Source organism: Sipha flava, unplaced genomic scaffold (genome assembly GCF_003268045.1).
Source record: "Sipha flava isolate LNK unplaced genomic scaffold, YSA_version1 119_pilon_pilon, whole genome shotgun sequence".
Classification (NCBI taxonomy): Eukaryota; Metazoa; Arthropoda; class Insecta; order Hemiptera; family Aphididae; genus Sipha; species Sipha flava.
Window position 1 is genome coordinate 184,210 of NW_020271745.1, and position 22,245 is coordinate 206,454.

Here is a 22,245-nt window from a genome sequence, read left to right on the forward strand (position 1 = left end):
AGTTCAAATAAATAATACACACACACACACACACACACACAAATATATATATATATAAATATAATAATACTGCATCTTTACACTAATTTTTAGTAGGCACAAAACTGTGTGCGCGTTTACAATTATCGGTAGCGCATAATATTCTGCACGTCTTTCGGTTGGTCCATTAGCAACTGTTTGCTCGTTATTGCTTCGTCTGCCGGTACAATTATGCAAAATGTAATAAACGTACAGCCCCATCGGTGGTGCAGTAATTATTGAATCACTTACCGATGGACGATAGGGTGTTAAAACTGTCCAGTTTTTTCTTCCGTTTCACCGGACTGGTGGCGCATTGAGCAGACCCTTTACAGCGGACCATTTCGGACAGCGATTGTCGAAGCCAATCCCTTTCCCTGGGATCTAACGTGTGAATTTGATTCCATTGTTGAAATTGATCGATTTTCATATCGTAAAACGTCACTAGCCCGGTGACGAACTCGCAGTAGAGAAAATTGTGTGTAGCGTTAACCGTGCGAAGACACGAATACGTGTTGTTATTCGCGTTCATACAAAAACAAAATGGTCCTTCTGTAAAACGAGAAAAAAAGCCATGTTGAAACTCTAACAAAATATACGTGCAAATATTATTTTTTTGTTTTTAATCTAGTACTATTCGATTTACTGCTCGAAGTAGTATGCTAAAATTGTTAAAACTGATACGAGTTCGTTTAGAAGATTATGTTCAACAGATAAACTGTTATATAAATTATTTTTCAGGGCTTTCTATGACTGCGCCGTTAAAAAAAAAAAAAAATACAATTATCAATATTATGAGGAATCCAAATCTCTTTTAAAAATTTAAAATTCAAATTTTTATTGGTATAAAATATATCTACATCCGTATTACCGGAAAAATAAAATGAGCCTGACTAGATATATTTGTTGATATATACAAATATGCTATGAGATAAACTTAACATTTATATTTTTATACAAAATAAAAAAAAAAATTCTTTCCCTTTAAGAACTTACTTAGTACAACTAAGTACACTGTAAAATAAAATACAAATCATGATTTTCTAAGGATCACTTAGAATTCTGTAGAACTTGAAGCGTTAAGAATTTTAACTCAATGCTCTTGCATCATCAGTGCATTTTAGCATAAATACATCTAAACACGTCAAATTTCGTATGTATATACATGTTATGTATAATATGAATATTAATTATGTATAAGGTAAAATATTCGAGTTGATTTAAAAGTTATAACTAATGGAATTTAGTAATTTGTTATAAGTTACCAATGACAAAAAAAAAGGCAAATATAAAACTCATTAAAATATAAATATATCTACAACAGCATCATCATAAGCATTATAATTTAACGTATACTCGTATTATATAAAATTTTAAAACATATTTTTGTGCCCGAAAATGAGTTCATGCATTTTTAAGATTAGTTAATTAATTAAAACTGAAATAAAAATAAAATCTTATCGGTTAGATGATCTATGATTGTCACACAACATGATATTTTTAATAAATTTAACAAAACCGGTTTCTATCGTGTTAATTAGGGCATCTTACCGTTCCAAAATGGTGCTGTTCGCCAATGATCATTATCGTGATTGAAACAGTTCATTTTTTCTAACATGCATTCTTTATCAAGTTTGGAGTTTTTTTTTCGAAATTTCCTTCCTTTTTTCTTTTGTCTATTAGCCTTCAATAGCTTTTTTACCTCCTTATTGAGTGTTGGGTCATTGTCGGAAAATCTATATTGTATCAAAATCGAAACAAATACATTAATATTTATAAAAAACTTGATTTGAAATTCGATGTTTACATATCATACATAAGCATAAAATAATTGTTAATAAACTTACACAAAAGGAACACAATAACATGTATCTGTAGTCGTTGAATTGATATTTATAGATTGTAACTTATGTCCATGATGATGTCTTAATCTAGGAGGTGTGACTCCATCTACAAGTAAACTGTCAGGACTCAAACTGCTATTATGTATGTTTGGTATCATCCTGTTAAATATTACAATACCAAATAAAAACTCATATCTAATTAAAATATATTCAATATTATATTAACCTAGGGCTCCATTGTGTTTGTGAATAATCTGTTAGTAAATTAATAACAGAATCTTCTTCATCTTGGTCATTATTCGCATTGTCTACCTCTTGATCATCATCTTCAAAATTTGGTCTTTTAGTTTCAAGGTGCTTTTTTATTTCTTTAAGTTTAACTAGTTTGGCTTGTAGGTTTGAAATTTGTTTCTGTACACGATTTTGACTGAATTTCCAAACTTTTGGATTGTTGTAAACAATATTTGTACATTTGACATCTCCATTAGGGGTGACTGTACAACTAGCCAAAGAAGAATCATTGACTACTGTTTGTAAGACATCAATTTTTTTGTTCAATACGTCCATAATTGAAGACATATTATTACTAAGAGGATTCAATAGATCTCTGCGAAAACGTTCTCTGTGGTTTGACTTTTTTGTATTCCTAAAAAGTTAAAAAATTTAAAAATTTGTCATAAAAAAACTTTTAATATTAAAAATATGTATTACTTTGGGTTATGTTTCTTGTTTTTATCCATTTCAAGTTTTGTGTATAAATTTCCATCAGCAGAAAAACAAGTGCATTTGCTAAGGCCATTTAGAAGCCTGTTACGCTTTTTTAAATTACACTTATGTTTTCGCCACCTATAAAACATTATAAAATAATATTATGGTAAACAGATCGTCTCCAATTTAAAATTGGAAACTTTTAATAAGAATGTTGACTATTTGTTATAAAAAGAAATACAACTCCTTATTTTTCTTGATTGTCAGTTATAAAAAATGATTTTTTTTTATTATAAAAGTATTTAGTTTGCTTTTAAAAATGTAACAACGAACCTGAAGCCATCACGTACACAATGCCACTTTTGTCCCGGTTTACAAGGAGTTTGGTAGTCTGGTTTCTGACATAATACAAATAGTTTACTAGCTTTGCTACCAGCAGCAAATCTCATATTGTTTCCAACACTGAAATCTTTAATAAACAATTTTAAATTTTATACTTTCTTAGTTTTATAGTAATTTACCATTGATAGAAGACAATAAGGCAGATGAATTTATCTTGTGTTTATTATGTTCTCGTCTACCACTGCTTTCAATTAAAAATGTATCAGGCCAATGTGCAATAAATTTTTTATTACCCTTTTTGTGTTTATGGAATAATTTAAAAGCTGAACGACCATCCATATGGGCAGGTGGGTCAACTCCAGCAATGTCCAAAAATGTAGGTGCTAAGTCTATATTTAGAACGATTTCATTAACTCTAAAAATATTATAAAAAATATTAAAATAACAGTATGTTACAAAAAGGCGAAAAATTATTTGCTTACTTTGTTCCTGGTTCGATACCTGGCCCTCTTACTAACATTGGTACACGTATATCAAATTCAAATGGAAATGATTTGCCTTTAACCAAACCAAATTGACCCAAGTGATAACCATGGTCTGAAGTATAAATAATGTAAGTATTATCCAATTCACCCAATTGTTTTAGTTCTTCATAAACCTATAAAAATTAATTCTTAAAATGTATGTCAACATTTTTAAATTGTAATCATATTTAAACTCACTCTAGATACAGCATCATCTACACTTTGTAATGTTTGCAATCGTTTGGTCATTAATAAATTTGTAAATTGCCTATGAATTGGCAACATTTGTCCGGTTACTTGTAGAATCCATTGTTTGTCAGGATTTGGAGCATAGTCATAAGTAGGAGTGCTGAAAATAAGAAATAAATATGGTTAACAATTAAGAACAGTGTAAGAATTAAATAAACAATACTTTTGGAAATTAATTTTTTTATACTTTAATAAAGTGTACAATTCAAAAGTGGCACATATTTTAAATTATTTAAATAATATTTAAGGCATGTTTGATCATTTTTAAAGCATATAAATACCTTACATAATGGTTAAAATATATTAGGTTCAACGTTAAAGTGATCAACCTTTCAACAATAATAATAATTGAATAATTAAGATTTAGATAATAGGCTGATAATTATATAAAAACAGTTTAACTTAAACAATTTTCATGTTTTTTTAATTTTTTTCATTAGATGTTCATGAAGAACTTTATGACTTTGTATATACTTCATAGAAAAACGTTGAAAATATTGAATAATGTTAAATATCTGTGATAAGTATTTAAATTGAATATTAAATATATAAATTCGAAATTCAATTAATATTAATAATATACATTGTACATAATGAACATAAAAATATTAGCATTTGTAAGCATTGTAAGTAAGCATTCGTTAGTAACTGTTATTATTTAGACCCAAATTATTATAATTATAATTAATGATCACCATCTTGTTAATGCGTTTTATTAGTCAACAAATTTTATTATAAAATGATAATTATTGTTTTTTCCCTATTCACATTTTTGCAATTTTCTAAATAAGTTTCAACACTTGCCATTTTACTATCGTTATTTTGATATATATTTGTCTATTTATGAATTTATGATTATTATTATTTTTATGTAGAAAATGTATACATCATGAAAACGTGACAATAAATTTGACAGAAAAAATATCAGGTTTGATAGTGGTCAGCATACACGAACCGGTTTCATTCACAAACAGTGCAAATGATTAGTTACCACACACGACTTTGCGTAAATCTCGTAATTAGTTTTTGGCTTACTGGTGTGAAGTCACGTTAAAGAACAGGTTAGAGTATTCTGGTGCAGAATCTTCAGGGCCGTGAGGCGACGGAAAACTCATGACAAGCATAAACGGTCGATGAGGGTGGTGTTGTTTCGCGTGCCGAAGAAAATTGATCGAATCGTTGGTAACTACATTTGGATAGTAATCCTGTAAATAGATTAAATATTTAATATCGGATTAAAGCAAACCATATAAGTATATATAACAGTATGTTAATTTAAAAACCAGTCTTAAGCCATGGCTGTTATAATCAATGTCTACCTTATGATAGTCGTCCCCATGTTTGATTTTTTTACCATTTAGGTTTACTGAATAATTGTAATATTTAGAATTCATTATAAGACCACCCCATTGACGCCAACCAGGCGGTATATAGCTTCCATTATATTTGTTCAAGTATTTACCAAAATATCCTAAACATAAAGAAATTGTGAGTAATAATTAAAAAAATAATTAATAATTAATCATTCACAATAATTAAAAAAAAAAACAAATGTTTAAAATAGTTAACTTATATAGGGGAAGTGCTTCAAATACTTCAATTTTAAATAATAAGAGGTACTTAAAAATACCTGTATAATATCCTGCTTCATCAGTAAGATAAGTAGCGAAAGTCCTTGACTCATGCACATTTTGCCATACTGGTCCACTGCAATTGTCATTATTTGTGAACACTTCGTGGTTGTGTGTATACAAACCAGTAAGCAACGAACTTCTTGAAGGGCAGCACATAGGAGTAGTGCTGTAAGCATGACGGAATTCAGCACCTTCATCTCTAAGGAGTCTTTGAGTTTTTTTCATATAGTTTAATGAACCTGGAAAATATATATATATATTTTTTATTAATATGTTACGCTTGAATTGTAAAATTCTCATAAAATATTTATTTTTGCATATTACATTTTACATGGGAGTTGAAAAATATTTATTTTTTACGAGAGTAAAAATATTCCGATGAGGGGTGTAAACTATTTATCTAAGTACAAATAAAATTAACATAAATTTACAGTGGCGTGTACCTAGAATTCTTTTGCTCTATATGCATACTCGTATTTATACAGCCGTCTCCGAACTTTTATATGATACGAATGATTTTTATGCATTTATCTATTCTTCTTCTTTTATACCATAATTTATAGATGTACAAATATTTATTATTTTAATGTTCATAAACAACAAAGACAAATTATTCAATAAAAATGTTTTTTTTATTTTTATTTTATTTTTTTATTTGCTTTTTCCCACGTTAAACCGTTATACCTACATATTTATATTTCATGCCGATTATACACCAAATTCCCCAATTATATCTTCATAATTCAATGATATAATCTCAAACTTTATATTCAGAATTCACATAAGCAATTATCGTTCATAGATAACCTGACATATGGTTTTATTATTATTATTTTTTTTTTAAGCGCATTCCATTTCATCATAACTGTAACCACCTTGAAAAGAAACATTTTAATAATTATTTAAAAATCATCTTTACAAGCTTGCGTTCAAGAAAAAGACGTGATAATCAGGAAAATAATCCTCTCTCCATATGCGCCATTAATTATTTTTGTTTATTTACAAATTAAAAACATTAATCATTTAACTGTTCACACAAACGGAAGCGAAATTATTTACGGTACAACATTTAAAAAAATCATTTCATTTCCTGTGGAAGATACAACAGACCAAATTCACTGCCATCAAACATATTTAAATAATAATAAAGCTTAAATTTAGTTAAAAGAGGGGTTTATTTTTTATTTTAAGAAATTTCAGTGTACCAATAATAATTTGACGATTATTTAAAAAGCCATCAATTATGTTTTTAACTGCAACTTTATTTCATACCATATTGCTAAATTGGTCATCTTTCGAAAATAAGTAATCGGAGAAGTAAGCATAACAGGTGTCGGCCGGCTAACGAATGATTAACCAATTCGCCATGCCAGAATATGAAAAATATTTAATATTTTTGAGTCGTTGTAGGGTAGGAATTGTGTTAATATAAAAAATTAAAGTATATTAAATTGAGATTTAAAATATATGTATGCGTATAATAATTTTATTACTTAGAAAAAAACACTTTTATTTAAAATCTGTTTTAGATTAACACGTTCAACAATTTAAAATGATAAATTATGTGAAAAACTTCATACCTAAAATATTATTTCAAGGAGCATTAAATAATTTAGAATTCAAGGTCACATGTAGTAAAACTTATTGTATTTTATTACATTATTTTTCGTAGTATTTACCTACATAGTAAAATACAACCGGCTTTTAATTTGTACATAAAAACTTTTTAAATCTATATTTTTCTATATAAGACTACATTATTACTACTATAGCTAATTAAATTTAAAATGTTTTCTACTATTCTCACACTTTTTAAAAATCATCATGAAATTTTTACGTATAGTTATTTAGTAAAAACAGAATTTACTTTCAGATGCAATAGTTTTTTTTTAATTCTGTGTAACTATAAATTATAGAATATTACAGTGACAATTATTATTATTTATTCAAGAATGTAATTTGTTTTGTTATAATGTATTTAAAACTGAAATATAAGCAAAATAAAAAATAAAAAGTACTTGTTAAAATATTTTTATTGACTATGAAAATGGTTGACATTTACATATTCATTGATTCATTAAATACTAAATTATAAAAGCATATTAAAAATTGTAATAATATTTATACAAATTAAATACTTCATATTTTATACACAAATATATTTTATACATTAACATTAACAAAAAAATACAAAAAATATTATCTTAAACAAGCATGTCATACCGTTAAGGAAATGTACCCTTTGTATTTTTTTCAGTCTGCAATTTTAATATTACGTAGAAATAACTCTAAAATTAGAACCTTCTCATAATTGAGAATAATCTTATTGATTTTTTTTTTCCGATTTAATGATTAAACTGAACTATTTTTTTTTTTTTTTAATTTATGATTTTAATTGTATAGTTTTAATTCTAGGACGTTCTAAATTTTTTTTTTCGGTTACGATCTTAACGATCTTATTATAACGCATAATAAGTTTAATTTTTAATATTTCAAATATTTTGCAATGTTCCATGTTGTTGGCAGACAATACAAAACATTTAGCAACACTTAACCTTTAAAAAAGAAAAAAAACGCGTGCCCTATGGGATATTATGTTTACTCGTTTTCAAAAATAAATGTTTTAAGTATTTTATACATTGCTTAAACAATCTATAATAACATTTAGGTAATTATTTTCGGATAGAATTATGTGAGCATCTATAAATTGGCACATTACCAAATATTTTTTTTGTCAGCGTGACTATCGATTAGAATGTTTTAATTATAAAGTTTTAAACATTATTATGGAAAAAAAATCATTGAACTATACCAGCAATACTTAACCTGCGGCCCTTCCACGATTTATATGTGGCCCGGACAGAACTCATTGAATTGATAAAAAAATATAAATTTCAAAACTAATATTATTATATATATAAAATATAACAAAACAATCGAAGTGTGTCGCACGCACTTGCGATAAGGATGATTATGTTATAGGTACTTTTTCTATTTATAACGATTTTGATGTGTTTTATCTTATCGTTAAACTGGCCGTAACTCGAAGGTAGTTACGCATTATGATTATATGAACGGTTAGTCACGTTGTAGATGTGTAATAACGTTGGTGTCAGGCACATTTATTTATTAAATATCTCAATCGTCAGAGGCGTGAAACATACATTTGTTATTTTATTTTTTATATTTGTTGTGACATTATGGCAGGCGTATCTTCGAAAAAATGAAAAATATCTGAAGAAAATAGACTGTATCAAGACAATTGGGAAAAACAATATTTTGTCGTACGAAATAAAAAGGGTTTAGCTACTTGTTTTATCTGTCGAGAAACTGTTATATTTAAAAAAATATAATATTTTTCGTCACTACACTACAAAACACGAATCATTTATAACTACTTATAGTCCCGGATCTTTGATGAGAAAAGAAAATTTAACTTTTTTTAAGAAGTCATTGTAACAACAACAATGTGTAAAATAAAATTATTTCGCAGATGGCGAATAAAGTTTTCGCTTTTGAAGAGAAACTGGAGATTTATTACAAAGAAATACAGAACAAAGTGATACATAATTTCCCAACCCTTATAAAAGCTAAACAAGATGATATAATTTCTGAAACAAATAATAAAGTAATTTTAAATCATTTAGCTGCCTTATCCAATGAATTTAAAAGAAGATTTCAGAATTTAAGAGTTGTAAAGAATTGCTTATTACTTATAGAAAATCCTTGGTACTTAGAAGTAACGAGTATAACTTAATTAACTGCATTGATTGTATCCGATTATTCAAAAGTGTTTGATGAATTTATTGAATTAAAGAATGATACAAATTTCGAAGCTATATTCAAATAACAGTGAGAACAAAAAGGATACATAGAATTTTGGAATTTAGTGCCAAGAAAATACAAAACCTTACAAAAATTTGCCCACTTTTTGACGAGAATGTTCACATCAACATATATATGTGAAACTTCATATTCAAAAATGAAATATGCAAAGAATATGTACAGAAATCGGCTTACTGATTCACATCTTGACGACTTGTTAAGAGTAGCATGCAACAACTACAAACCAGATATATCCAAAATAATGAAAACCCAATCTCAATATCAAAATTCACACTAATTTAGAATAAATATTTAATTTCATTTTTTTATAATAAATTTTCAAATGTTATACAAAATACACAATATATAAATTTATTTTTAGTTTTTTTTTTTTAATTTCCGTTCCATTAATTTCGACTTGCGGCCTGCGTAATATTTTAAAATATTTTATGTGGCTCAAATAAAAAAAAAGTTGAGTATGACTGAACTATACCAATAACAAGTAAATATTGAAATTCTAATAAACATTTAATCTATTTGCTTCTTCGAAAGTAATTTTTATCGTACATTTGAAAGTAAATCGAAAATGATCCAAACTTATTCGTAATTTAAAAAAATATACATTTGTATTTTATGCAATTCATATTTTAAAAAAAATAAATAAAAACCTATTATTATTTAATTTATCACTAAATCACAGTTTACGAGTATATCACTTCTAATGAAATTGATTCGTCGCCGAGAAAATGAATTTATTAATCTGGTATTGCCATTTTTTTTTTTTAAAGAAGATTATACCATAATCGCCCTAATGGTTACAATGAAATATCAATTGCAAGGAAGTCCGTTTTGTATAATATTCGGTGTATTTCATAAGTCTTAATATTTTAATTGATAAATTAAAATATAGGAGAATAAATTATGGTAAAACCTCAATAGCTGAAAACTAAATTAAAATTGATTTTTAGAAAAGAATTATTAACTGTTAGAAAATTCAAAATAAAAATAAATCCTCTTTAAATATATTAAACCGTTTTTTTTCTCCTATCATTATTATTATTATTTTTTTTTTTGTGTCCCATGGGTCTTACGTTTTAATTGATTGAGTTTTTACAAAGGTAGACAAGAATATGAATGGAATATAATATAAATTATATTTAGTATCGATAAAATTTGCAACCTATCATCAAAATATTTTTACCTATCTGCATGTCTTGATTAAAGTGAACGACCTGAGGTACGATCTATGTACTAATGGACTAAAATTATTAAACATGGTAATTTTTTTTTTTGCCTTTCCTTTAAGACAATCTTAACAGTTGTTTTACGTTATTCATTAAATTATTAAGCACAGCCGATTATATAAAGTTAAATACAGGATGGCAAAATCTCCACTATTTATGCTGAAGTTAATAGTTAAATAGTGGGAATGTACTTAATTTATCAACTAATTTTAATACTATACTTATGAACTTCATGGGTTTCCAAAAGCTATTGATTGTTTCAGAGCAAGCTCCGGTATCAGGATTTATAAAAGATCCAATGAGTCGAAAGCTTTCATTACGTTATGAACTATACAACCACAAAAAAACTTTTTATTTCTATACAAACAAGTCTAACGATGAGGCAAATTATATACAATACATTAAAATACCCGAGTTCTCGGATAAGGCTACCATTATAACGATTAACTAAACTATGGAGAATAGAAATAAAAGTACACATTACATGTTCTAAATTAAATGTCTTAATGATAGTTGCTAGCATTATATGAAATATTCGGTTGTCTTTCCGCATTTTTAACTGATACTCTTACATAAAAATTAAATTAATACTATCATTTTAAAATATAAGGGACTATTTATTTTTAAAACTCATACCTAGAAAAACAACAAGCATGACGTTTTATTTAATATTATAAAAACTTTTTTTAAGGATGCCCAATTTTTTTCTAAATTATTAGTTGTTTTATTTTAGTTGACATTTAAGATAGTTAACAATAATAAAAAAAATTGGGGTATTTTCTGATAAATTAGGAAAGCACGGGCACTTCCAAAATAATTAATTTTGTTTCTTAGAGCTTCTCAAAAAAAAAAAAAATAAATATATATATTTGAATAAACAATTAGTATTAATATTTAATTACATGCGAATTTGAAAACTTTAATAAAAATAAAATTAGATATGGAAATTGCAATATTATTCATTATAACATTTTTTCTTCGAAAAAAGTATCAAGTAGTGTATACCAGTGTTCTTAATTGTTTTTCTAAATGCAATTTAATAAATGGAATACAATTTGACTTTTTTTCATTTATAAAATAATTATGGGATTTGTATAAATGATTGAACTTATTTTTTTTTTTTTTTACCGCATTACATGTCAACGCTAATTCTCATTCTATCTTAAATCGTGTAAAAGTAGTAATAACCAAAAGAAAGTAATACCTTAAAAAATGCAAATAATTAAATTTTTTTTTTTTTTCAATGAATGAGCTAAATTACTTTTAATATTTAATTGAAGTTTATTTATAAATGAAAGAAATAAATAAGTTGTTTTTATGTTAATAAAAATATTTTGATTTTAATTTAGAAAATAACCAGTGACATTTTAGATTCTGAATGGAGTGATGGAATCTATTGGTTGTACAATGATGTGTGTTTTTTTTTTTTTGTGTCTGTCATCACGTTTTAAGACAGTAAAAATGCTTCGATTTTCATAAACAGCAACTTTTCTAAAAGGAAAGTGAATGTAGATGGTATTTTGGCAAGTCAAAAATCAAACTTTTTCAATACTTTTTAAAAGCATCGAAAAAAACCATAAAAAAATGATGAAAAAACGGATATTTTTACGTACAACTACGTTTTAGCAAACTTCATTTTTTTTTTTTAAATGCTCCAACTGAAAAACGAAAAACCCCATACACTTGAAATTTTCACTAAATATTTAAATTAGCGTTTTCTATACATGGTAACGTTTTCAAAGTATTTTGAAATTTTTTGACTTATTTATAGACAATTTACATTTTCAATTTTTCTAAGTTTTGTTTTGAAATATCTATAAAAAAAATTTGGTAATCCAAAAACTCTTGAAAATTTAATACAAAATTTATTATAAGTTATACTTACTGCAACCAAAAAAAATTGGAAATCGTTTTACACAAATTTTTTTTATAAGCCCATTAAGTTCAAATTTGTATAAAATGTGTCAAAATCACGATAATTTGCAAGGTATTTTGTAGATAAGAATTTATAAAATGTATTCTGTTTATACTTAAGGTTCAACATTTTAATACAAGGTTATCCATAAGTTATTCTTCTAATAACTTTAAAAAAATTTTTACCGGACTTTAAGGAAAAATTTTTATGACTGTTTGAAATTTAAATTTTTACGAAATTGCATAAAATAACGATTTATCCTCAAACGATTTTAAATATTTGTTATTATTATTTCGAGTGAAAGTTGCAAAAACTCGAAACTTTTACTAGTTATGAAGTTTGGTATTTTCTTTAAGCGTATTTTTTTCAAAATATTATACTGATTTTTAAGCAACTTATAAGCATTTGAAATATTCGATTTTTCCTAATAAAATAATAAGAGCTGTTTTGTCTCATTTTTTGTTAATTAAATATAGTTATATAGGATATTTATATAGAAATTATATCCAAATAGAAAATTTTTGGAAGACTGCTTTCTAAATATATATAAGATTATTATAATATAATAATAATATATATATAATATTTTTTCTATATATATTTAACAAATCATATCCGTTCAGAATCATTATTCGTATACAATGATACCTATCATTGCATTCAAATTTAATAAATCCATTGTAATGACCTTTCCTATAAACGAGGTGCACTCCACCCCCTACTGTACAGCAGTGCGAGGTCCATCCGGTTCTTTTAAAATTAAACTTAAAATTTGTATTTCTATATCCAAAGCTAATTTGATGAATGCTATTAACTATACAATAGAAAAAAAAATTATCAATTTGTTGAGTTCGGAGTGTTATAATAAACCTTATGTAGGTAACCAGAAAATTGTAACCCTAAGACCTATGATAAATTAATCATAACACGTACAACGTTTATAAGTATTAATTTTAGAATTTCTACGAAAAACAATCATAACTAATTATGTGGAAAATGTATGTTCTAAGAATTCTGTCTTGTAATTCTTAACAAGTGTCTACGAAAAGTTAGTATTATGTAAATGACGAGTACATAATTTATAAAATTAATTGAACGCATGGTCAATTATAAGATTTTTAAATGTTCTAAAAATTAATTGTCTAGTATAGATTTATAATAGTTATTAACTTTATTATCAAGCTAGTCGTTATAAGTTGCTCAATAAATATCAAATATATAATATGACATGGGTATAAATAATTTTTAATTTTATCATTGCAATGGTGGGAATTTATTTAATCATAATTCGATGAAAAACTAAATGCTGTTGTTCTCATGATATTACCGCGTTCTCCTGCACCCTTAATTTCGATAAAATGGTAAAATTATGTGCAACACTCAAGGGATAAAAGAACACGATGTATCTCCATCGAATATCCCAAAAACACGCATCACATTATAAAATACACGGTACGAACCGTAATATTTACAGTTACGTATCGCGGGGAAAACATGCGCGCAAGGTCCGCAAGAAACAAAGTTTGTCGAGCATAGCTTCGAGGAGTATTCATCTTGCGGGACTTGAGCGAACGGGAGGCAGCGCGTGTTTAATTAAGGAAAACGAACTCACCCAATTCCACGTCTTGATCGTCAGTCAAGAACAAAACGATGTTCGGTCTCCTTCGGTTGTCTTTCGGACCCTCCTCGGCAGCGTGCTGCTGTTGTCCCTTTCGGAACTTTGGCACCCTTCGTCGCGAGAGCACCGCGTTGTCCCTCTGCATGAACGCGGCTGAGTCCGAGGCTTGCACCGCGCACCAAGAAAGCACCGTCAGCCACCACCAGCACCACCACAACGACCGTCCGTGGCTACCACTCATCCCGGCGTCTATGGTCCCCGCGGGAGGGTGGTTTTTATTTTTCTTTAATTTTTTTCTTCGCACCGTTCGAGTGGCGTGTCGCGGCTACAGGATCTCTACTTGCGGGTGAAGGGACGGTTTAACAGCCGACGACGGACCGTTAACCGTGGCCGCAGACCGGATACATCACCTGCGCAGGGTTCGAAATATAGCGATGCACCAAACGTGGGCGGGTGCCCGTACGATTCGGCCGCGGTGGGGGATGTGATACGATGCGAGCGATCAAGTGAACTGCGTGACGACGGTCCAAACGTCAGGACTCTATCTCTCCGTCTGTCTCTGTACCTGACTGTCTCTCACTACCTCTCACTCCCTCTCTCTCTCTCTCTCTCTCTCTCTCTCTCTCTCTCTCTCTCTCTCTATCACTCACTCACTCACTGGGTCAACTCAATTAGTGTTTGGCGCACGAAGCGAGAATGAACTTGGTCTCGTGGTAGCGCGAAGGACCAAGTCGTCGCGAGTACTGCGTTGCCGCCGCTGGCGCAGTGTTACCGCTCGCAGCGGACCGAATTAACGTTTACGCATTCGGGTCAACGGCCTTCCCCGTTCGGTCGGCCGGTGCCGCGCCATCTTCGTTTTTCTCGTCCTTCTGCCCTAATACGCTGCCCCTGTGCACGTATCTGGACACGTGCGCACCGTTGTGCCTCGCGACTTCCGACCGGACGCCGTGGGGAAAAAAAGAAAAAAATACGAAAACGCGGCCGTCCGCCCGAACCGGTGCGCGACGACGGTACGACGCGCGTACGCGCACTGGACGCGTAACGTCGGGCCATACCATCGCGCGCGCGGTCCGAGAGACGCGTGTCCCCGCGTCCTGCCCACCCCTCCGCCCGCCCGTCGGAGTGCGAATCGCACGGATCGTCGACTTCGCCTCGTGCCGCATGACGGGAAATCACCGTGCAAGGACCCGAAACCGCGTATTGTCCGACAACGGTTTCGCGATCTTTTTTTTTAATTTCTTCCTAACCATCGTATTCGTCTACGTCGCGTTCGAAAGGCGTTTCGGTTGAAATCCTTCGATCGTGCGTAAACTTCACGCGAATCGGCGACGGGGGTAGTACGTCCGAATACCGTTACGCGGACGCCGGCGCAGGGAACGGTGTTGCGCAATTGAACGGAGACGATAGGTACTCTCGTCTTCGAATTCTTTTGGATGAACAATAGACCTTACGACTACGGGTAACAGATATGAGTAGGAGATCGGATCGAACAGACGACCGACAAAAAAAAAAATTTTCACCCTATAACCTAGCACTTCATTAGAAAAACAATAAATATTTTACAACTCATAAACTACACTCTTGCGGGTTTATACAGATCAACAATTTTAAACCATTATTCGCACATTGCTGAGGCGTTGATACTTATCCTGGATAGGTTTCTATAGTTTAATCACTGATATTTCATTACATTTATATGCGATATGTCGCATAGTCATTGATGACTTTTAAACGTACACACTGTAAAAAAAACCATTTTCCTTCATAATTATGGGTTTTTATCATTTTTATTTTTTTTTTTTAATTAAGCTTAATTAAATTTAAAGAAGAGTAGACAGTAAAATTAATGGATCTTTTTATAAGATATACAGGTAATACAATAAACTTACCAGTCAAATAAAAGTACCTTCTCTATAGTAACAATAACTGAGATAAAAATAATAGTATTAAAAAATGTGTAGATCGCTTAAATCATGTTTTACTTAAAACCTTGCACCCCCACAGTACATTTTTAGTACAAGAAAAACTATTATAATCCACATTTCATAAATTAACGTAAACATTTACATAATATAACTCATGGTTAAATTATTTCAATGATTATAGAAACAGATAAGGCTTTGTCTTTAATTATGTTCAAAAATTGTATTAATATAATCATGATTTTAATGTAAAAACTAAACCTATTGTTATAATTTTCCTATAATAATCATGTAATTCAGTTTCATTCTTCCGTCTACCATACAGATTGATAGGACATTTGATACATTTGATATGTAACTTAATTCTCAGATATTAATAAATAGTTATAACTTTTATGAATAATTAAAAATTAATAAATAATTTAAGTATAACTTAATGAACATATTTTGAAATTTAATATTAAATTATTTTTAAACCACATACAAATTACTAGTTTCATTTATCACAATTTTTATGGAAAAAAATAATTGTCAACAAGTATAATATGTACAATTGAAAATACACCTAATTATAAATTAGGATAAAGAATAATAAGTTTATATTAAATTCACATTTCATATAAAACAAAGGAAAAACTGGTTTTTGTCGGCACTAAGAAAACTGTGAAAATTGAATACAAACAACTATACAGTGACCATGTAATGTAACACCAGCAAACCTCACATGAAGCACTGCAATAAATACGTTAATAATCCCGTAAAATTATTATAAGCCATAAATTATTTTGTACAGTAGTCTACACTTTAATACAACATATAATACAAAATTAAAAATTTAAAGTATTAAAGAAATCATACAAACGTTTACGCGGTAAAAACGGTACTGTAATATGAACTAATTACGTTCTTCATTAGAAAATAATTTAATACACAAATTATAATTATATACTTTAGAATGAAATAAAACAAATTGAGAACAAAATTTATATTAATCAAACAAGCGTCAATTGTATTATAAATGGGTAGTAAATATCTCGGAATGTCTAAAATAATAGAGTATCACATTCAAATTTGTTAGAAGAAATTAAATTTGAAGTGGGTACTGTCTTTTAGTACCTCGATAAAAATCGAAATAACTACCTACAGAATAGAAACGTCTACGATAGTAATTTTTATCAATACTAAAAGCAAATTGCTACGGAATTTAATGAAGTAAAACAAAATCTTTATTTTAATATTCAGCGTTTATATAAATGTTAGTAAATAATCACACACACGCATGTTACTCCTGTACATAAAATTAAATAAAAATACAGAGCTATAATGAACAGAGAAACACAATTCTGAATTCTTAAATAAACACTTTAAATTGTATTCATGTAACTATAAATTTATATATTTTTCACATAATGTGTAGACATAACGTTTTAAAATATGTATATTAATTTGACGAAATATAATTACTGTAGCAGTAAAGTTATATGTTCTTATAATTTTGCGACATTAACAACTGCCTAGTAAATTAGATGCCTAAATTCAAACTAAAAATATGATGCAAACACACGCATATATTTTTCAGTTCTTCATAAATGCATTTTATTTGAAATTTCTAATGATTCATCGTTAGTTACAGTCATATGTGTTGTGAAAAAGTCAGCAAACTTGTTCTCGAAAAATAAAAAATGGAGTTAAACTCAATCGCAAACATGAAGAACTAATGATTACGTTAGATAAATAATACATATACTGCGTGAGTAACATTCTAAATGAACAGTACAAAACCGAATCACAAGAAGTTGAAGCCAAAATTTATAAAACAGGTCCTAACTACACCTTTGCCAAACCAGACCAGTCGCGAATAATGAACCGAGACTTGTACAGTCGTTTATCGGCAAACTACAATAAAATAACACTTGCACACTTTATTATTATGTAATACAAATTATTATAAACGGGGTGGATTAAATATAAATAATTTAAATATATACATAATTAATGAAATACTATAAGACACAAGATATCTTTTAATATACCTAATCTCGTTGAAAACATGTAAATCATAATCCTGAAATATGTATTTTTTTGATTTAAACTTCTTTAATATATATGAAATTAAAATAGTCGCTTTGAAGAAAATAGTGGTTCTAAAATTTACAACTGTTATTTATTAAAAAAAAAAAATATTTTTCATAAAACTATAATAGCTACTATAATTCTCAACACATAATATCATGTAATATATATTAAATTATGACTATATATTTATAAATTATAACTATATTTTATAAATATTAAAATATTTTAATCACAATTTTATTCGAATAAAAATATTCACGGTTAATATAATTGAAGAATTAATTGGTTTTTTGATATTATAACATCATACGCCAACTGTTACTAAATATATAAATATAATCTTATGTTTTCGTAAATTAACGTAATTGTAAGAAATAGAATTTTAGAAATTTTCAAGAATTTTCATTGCTTAAATGACACTTTTATTTCAAATAATTCTACATTTTGAAAAACGTATCAAAATATTAAAACAAATAAAGTACCTAACAACTGTAAATTAATATTATAAATTATTTAAAACAAATAATTAAATAATTTTCGATAAAGAGAAAATAGAATAAAAAAAAATGTTATAGTTAAGCACACTAAAGAATACCTTAGATTATTTCAGGGGGTAAAATATGATAACTTCATGAGGTTGTACATTTTACGAGTGTATGGTATGAATGCAATAAGAATATAAAACGTTAAATTTAAACTTTTAAGTGCGGTTAACTACGTAGTGCATAGAATACGCGTAAATTGATTGAGAATATAGTGAGGGGACCTCAATTTCTATTATATCTATTATATTATTATTGTAACACCAACCCTGTTCTCCTATACATGCATTATTAATTTATTTATGACTATAAGTTTCAATACGACAATGCTAATTTAATTTTATTAATAAATGTTTGATAAAAAAAAACTATTTACAATCCACAAACAAAAATATTCTTTTCGAATAGCTTCGTAATTAACCTAAAATTAAAATATAAAATGGTAAAATATTGAAATAAAAAGTCAGGGCATTTTACAAATACTTTTTATTTTTATTTTTGATAGTATTCTAAACGTAGTTTCTAATACAAATTGATTTATAGTGTTCGTGATTTGAAAACGCATAACATAATCACAGGTTCACGATTCTGTATAAAATATATGGAATAAACGTGAACTTGATTCGTAATAGGTTAGTAGGGCACTTCGAGTTCTCAGGAATTGAAATTTAAACTATAAATGATAAATGCACATAACAACTTAGGTTCATACAGTTAATTTTACTATAATATAATTTTAATATAAAAAGTTTGTAAAAATAAAGTTATATAATTGGATTAGCCTGTTTCTAAAAGTAATTATAATAGCATATTCGGTGTAAAAATATACGTTTTCTAAAAAATAAAAAAGGAAAAAATTATATTTAGGTAATTTATATTATATAAGTCTTAAAAAATTATATTAAGACCAAAAATCTTTGATTTTGTATGTGAGTTTGATTAGTGAGACGACCGATGTGATTAATAAATGACGACTTAGTTCTACAAGCGATTGGCATATAAAATATATTCGTTAGATAATCGTTTACGACCGTTATTCATGATACCATTTTGCCGGGAAACGGTTAGTTTTGTGTCACTTACAAAAAACGAATTATGGGCGCAGTGTTATACATCAATTTCAGTATCACCGTGTAAATTACAAAGGATTCCATTCGGCAATAAAAAAAATAGCACGTATTTCCTATCCAACCTCAAACATCTTCCCATGGTAAAAAAAAAAAAAGTAATACCTAACAATAATTGATATTTGACGGTTTTATATTTACTGTCGTGTTTAGTGGATATTGGATAACGATCACGATTTCGAAAACCTTTCGGAACATTCATTTAAGAAAGGAAATACACGTATTGTATGCGACACATTGAGGTATGTGTATAAGCTTATAGAATTCAAAACGATCAGTAGGCACCGAGCTGTCTGCCCAACGTCCTGCAATCTGTATACCTGCTCGATGTGATAGCCCACAACAAAACCCATACATGTAATCTAGTCCATTTTTTTTTCTCTCTTTAGGGTCCACATAATCCTTGTTTTTTCTCTTTTCGGTATTCGTAGTATCATGCTGTGTTTGACATGTAATAAAAGGAAAATGGACTCAACAACGGAGAACAGATGGTTACCTAACGCTCCTGACTATCCGCCGGAAGGACCGTACGAGAAGACGGAGAACATAAATTTTGCAGACTTCGTGACTAGTAAACAGACACGGGAATCAAAATAACTGTAGCCTGGGGTAGTAACTGGGGTGTCTATGACCCACGGTTGACACATTCCGGACATATGAATGTATATAAAATAAAATACGTGTAAATACTAAAAGTACCAATCGTGTTTGTTATGAATCCGCGTTAAATGTATTATGTTTTTTCCCCTTGCGTTTTCACATTAAGGCGGAACAATATCAATATCCATAAAAACAGTTTCAAAAGCACAAAGAATTTGCAGACGTGATCAATTCTTCAGAAAAATACATCCTATTGTGTGATTAGATCTGTCTACATGTTTGTAACGTTTCGCAAAATTGGAAACATTTAAAAGGTTAATTTTCGAGGTCGGGTTTGTATGAAATTATTAAAATAATTATTAATATAAAATAATATACATACATACAACTATTTTCTAGTTGACATCGTTGATTTGAACTAGTTATTATGATTGGTTTACAACAATTTGTTAATACAATATAGAAATACAGTTTCTACTTAAGATATTCAATAATACTATATACAAACACTTATCGCTAATAAATGTGATACGATACTTAATATGAGATAGAAACTACCTACATAATAAATAATTTCAATTCAAATTTGAAATATATTGAAAAATATAATAGACTATTTATAAAATAATTATAATAAGAATAAAAAGGAATTATTTATATTATTACAAATAAAGGTATAATTATCAAATGAGTAATATTTTTTTGAAATCCGAAAAAAGGAATAGAAAATAAATATAATAAATTCACTGTTTTCCGTTAACATAATATTGTATTTTATGAATTTCAAATACGTTGTACACGAGTAAGACATATTTTTAAAATGTAAACAGTAGATCCATTGTTTCGAGAGTTTACATTTAAAAACGTTTAGGATTTTATCGTTTGGTTCTGTACATTGTCTGGTCCTCTTTTAGAAAATAATTGAAGAATACATTTCTAACACTAGCAAATAATATACAACGTAACCGGGGGTGTACATTCAATCTTGTTCTGGGGTGGGGGTTAACAAAAATAATCGTTATCTTTTTTTTTTTCGTTGCACAAATAAATAACTGCTATAAATAGACATTATTTTATACTACTTTTTTACCAATTTACAGTTTACTTTTACATTACAGTAAATTAATAGCTATTGGAATATAAAAACAGCATAGTTAACAAAACTTTTCAAACACCTATCAATATAATTATTTAATTATTATAATATTTGTATAGTTGTATATTTTAAGTTCAAAGCGTAAAAATGAAACTACGAATATATTACACGTCATCAATGGTAAAACAATTTTTTTTTTTTTTGGCCCTGTGGGGGTTTGGACCCAGACCCCCCCGTATGTACGCCACTGGACGTAACGAATATATTATTGGACCGTATTCGCGCCCATTCTACGGGTTATCAGCGTTATGCTTTAATGAAAATCGGTGATAATGAAAATCCGATGTACAACGTTTGAACACGTTTTAAGATCGACGCGAAACATAGACTGGCAAAAAAAAAAAAAACCGTAGACAGGTAGCAGCCGCTGCATCGGTGTACGGTTGATACCGTAAACCTATACCGAAAACAATCGTACCGAGAATTACACATGGAAGTAATAATACGGTTAATGATTTCGTATCGAAAAAAAAAAAGAAGAAAGAACAACTGAACAGACAAATGCGATTGTTATACTCACGTTGGGCGCGAACAATAATCGCGGGACCGGTGCTCTGGACGCGTACGTAGTTTTTCGCGAGAAAAAAAGAAAACGAACGCGAATAAAATAAAATAACATAAAAGACACCCGCGTCGTTCGTTCGCGGAGCACAGCTTTGCGCGAACAACACGCGAAGTGACGGATCCCGAAGATTTTCGAACGCTGCGAGGGGCGGTGTGCGTGCGCGATTTTTTTTTTTTTTTTCGCTTCAAACCATTGTCGTACTCACCTACGAGCCGACCCGTTGCGGAGGACGGGACGTTGCGCGCACGGCGACGTGCACCACCTGGTCGACGGCACCGCGATCATTTTCCGTCATCCGGCGGCCGAGCAGGTTGCGTTCGGTCGGACGAGACGGAC

The 22,245-nt window shown here is 29.0% G+C and overlaps 2 protein-coding genes across 3 annotated transcripts in view; both read right to left on the bottom strand.

Moving 5' to 3' along the window:
- Positions 1–22,245, bottom strand: LOC112693918 (extracellular sulfatase Sulf-1-like; the record flags this gene model as incomplete). 2 transcript variants are annotated; one of them, XM_025569183.1, is given in 15 exon segments in its annotated part: positions 1–196; positions 271–570; positions 1,570–1,754; positions 1,866–2,021; positions 2,089–2,508; positions 2,574–2,708; positions 2,904–3,039; positions 3,092–3,327; positions 3,395–3,570; positions 3,635–3,785; positions 4,721–4,890; positions 5,005–5,156; positions 5,316–5,558; positions 13,916–14,331; positions 22,115–22,245. In XM_025569183.1, coding segments are annotated over 14 exon segments (2,781 nt in total). In that variant the 3' UTR covers positions 1–122.
- The window catches only part of LOC112693900 (transcription termination factor 3, mitochondrial), a 13,651-nt gene continuing 10,283 nt past the window's right edge, over positions 18,878–22,245 (bottom strand). The window contains exon 3 of the mRNA XM_025569160.1: positions 18,878–18,882. Within this exon, the coding sequence (XP_025424945.1) occupies positions 18,878–18,882 (5 nt within the window). The remainder of the gene's footprint in view (positions 18,883–22,245) is intronic.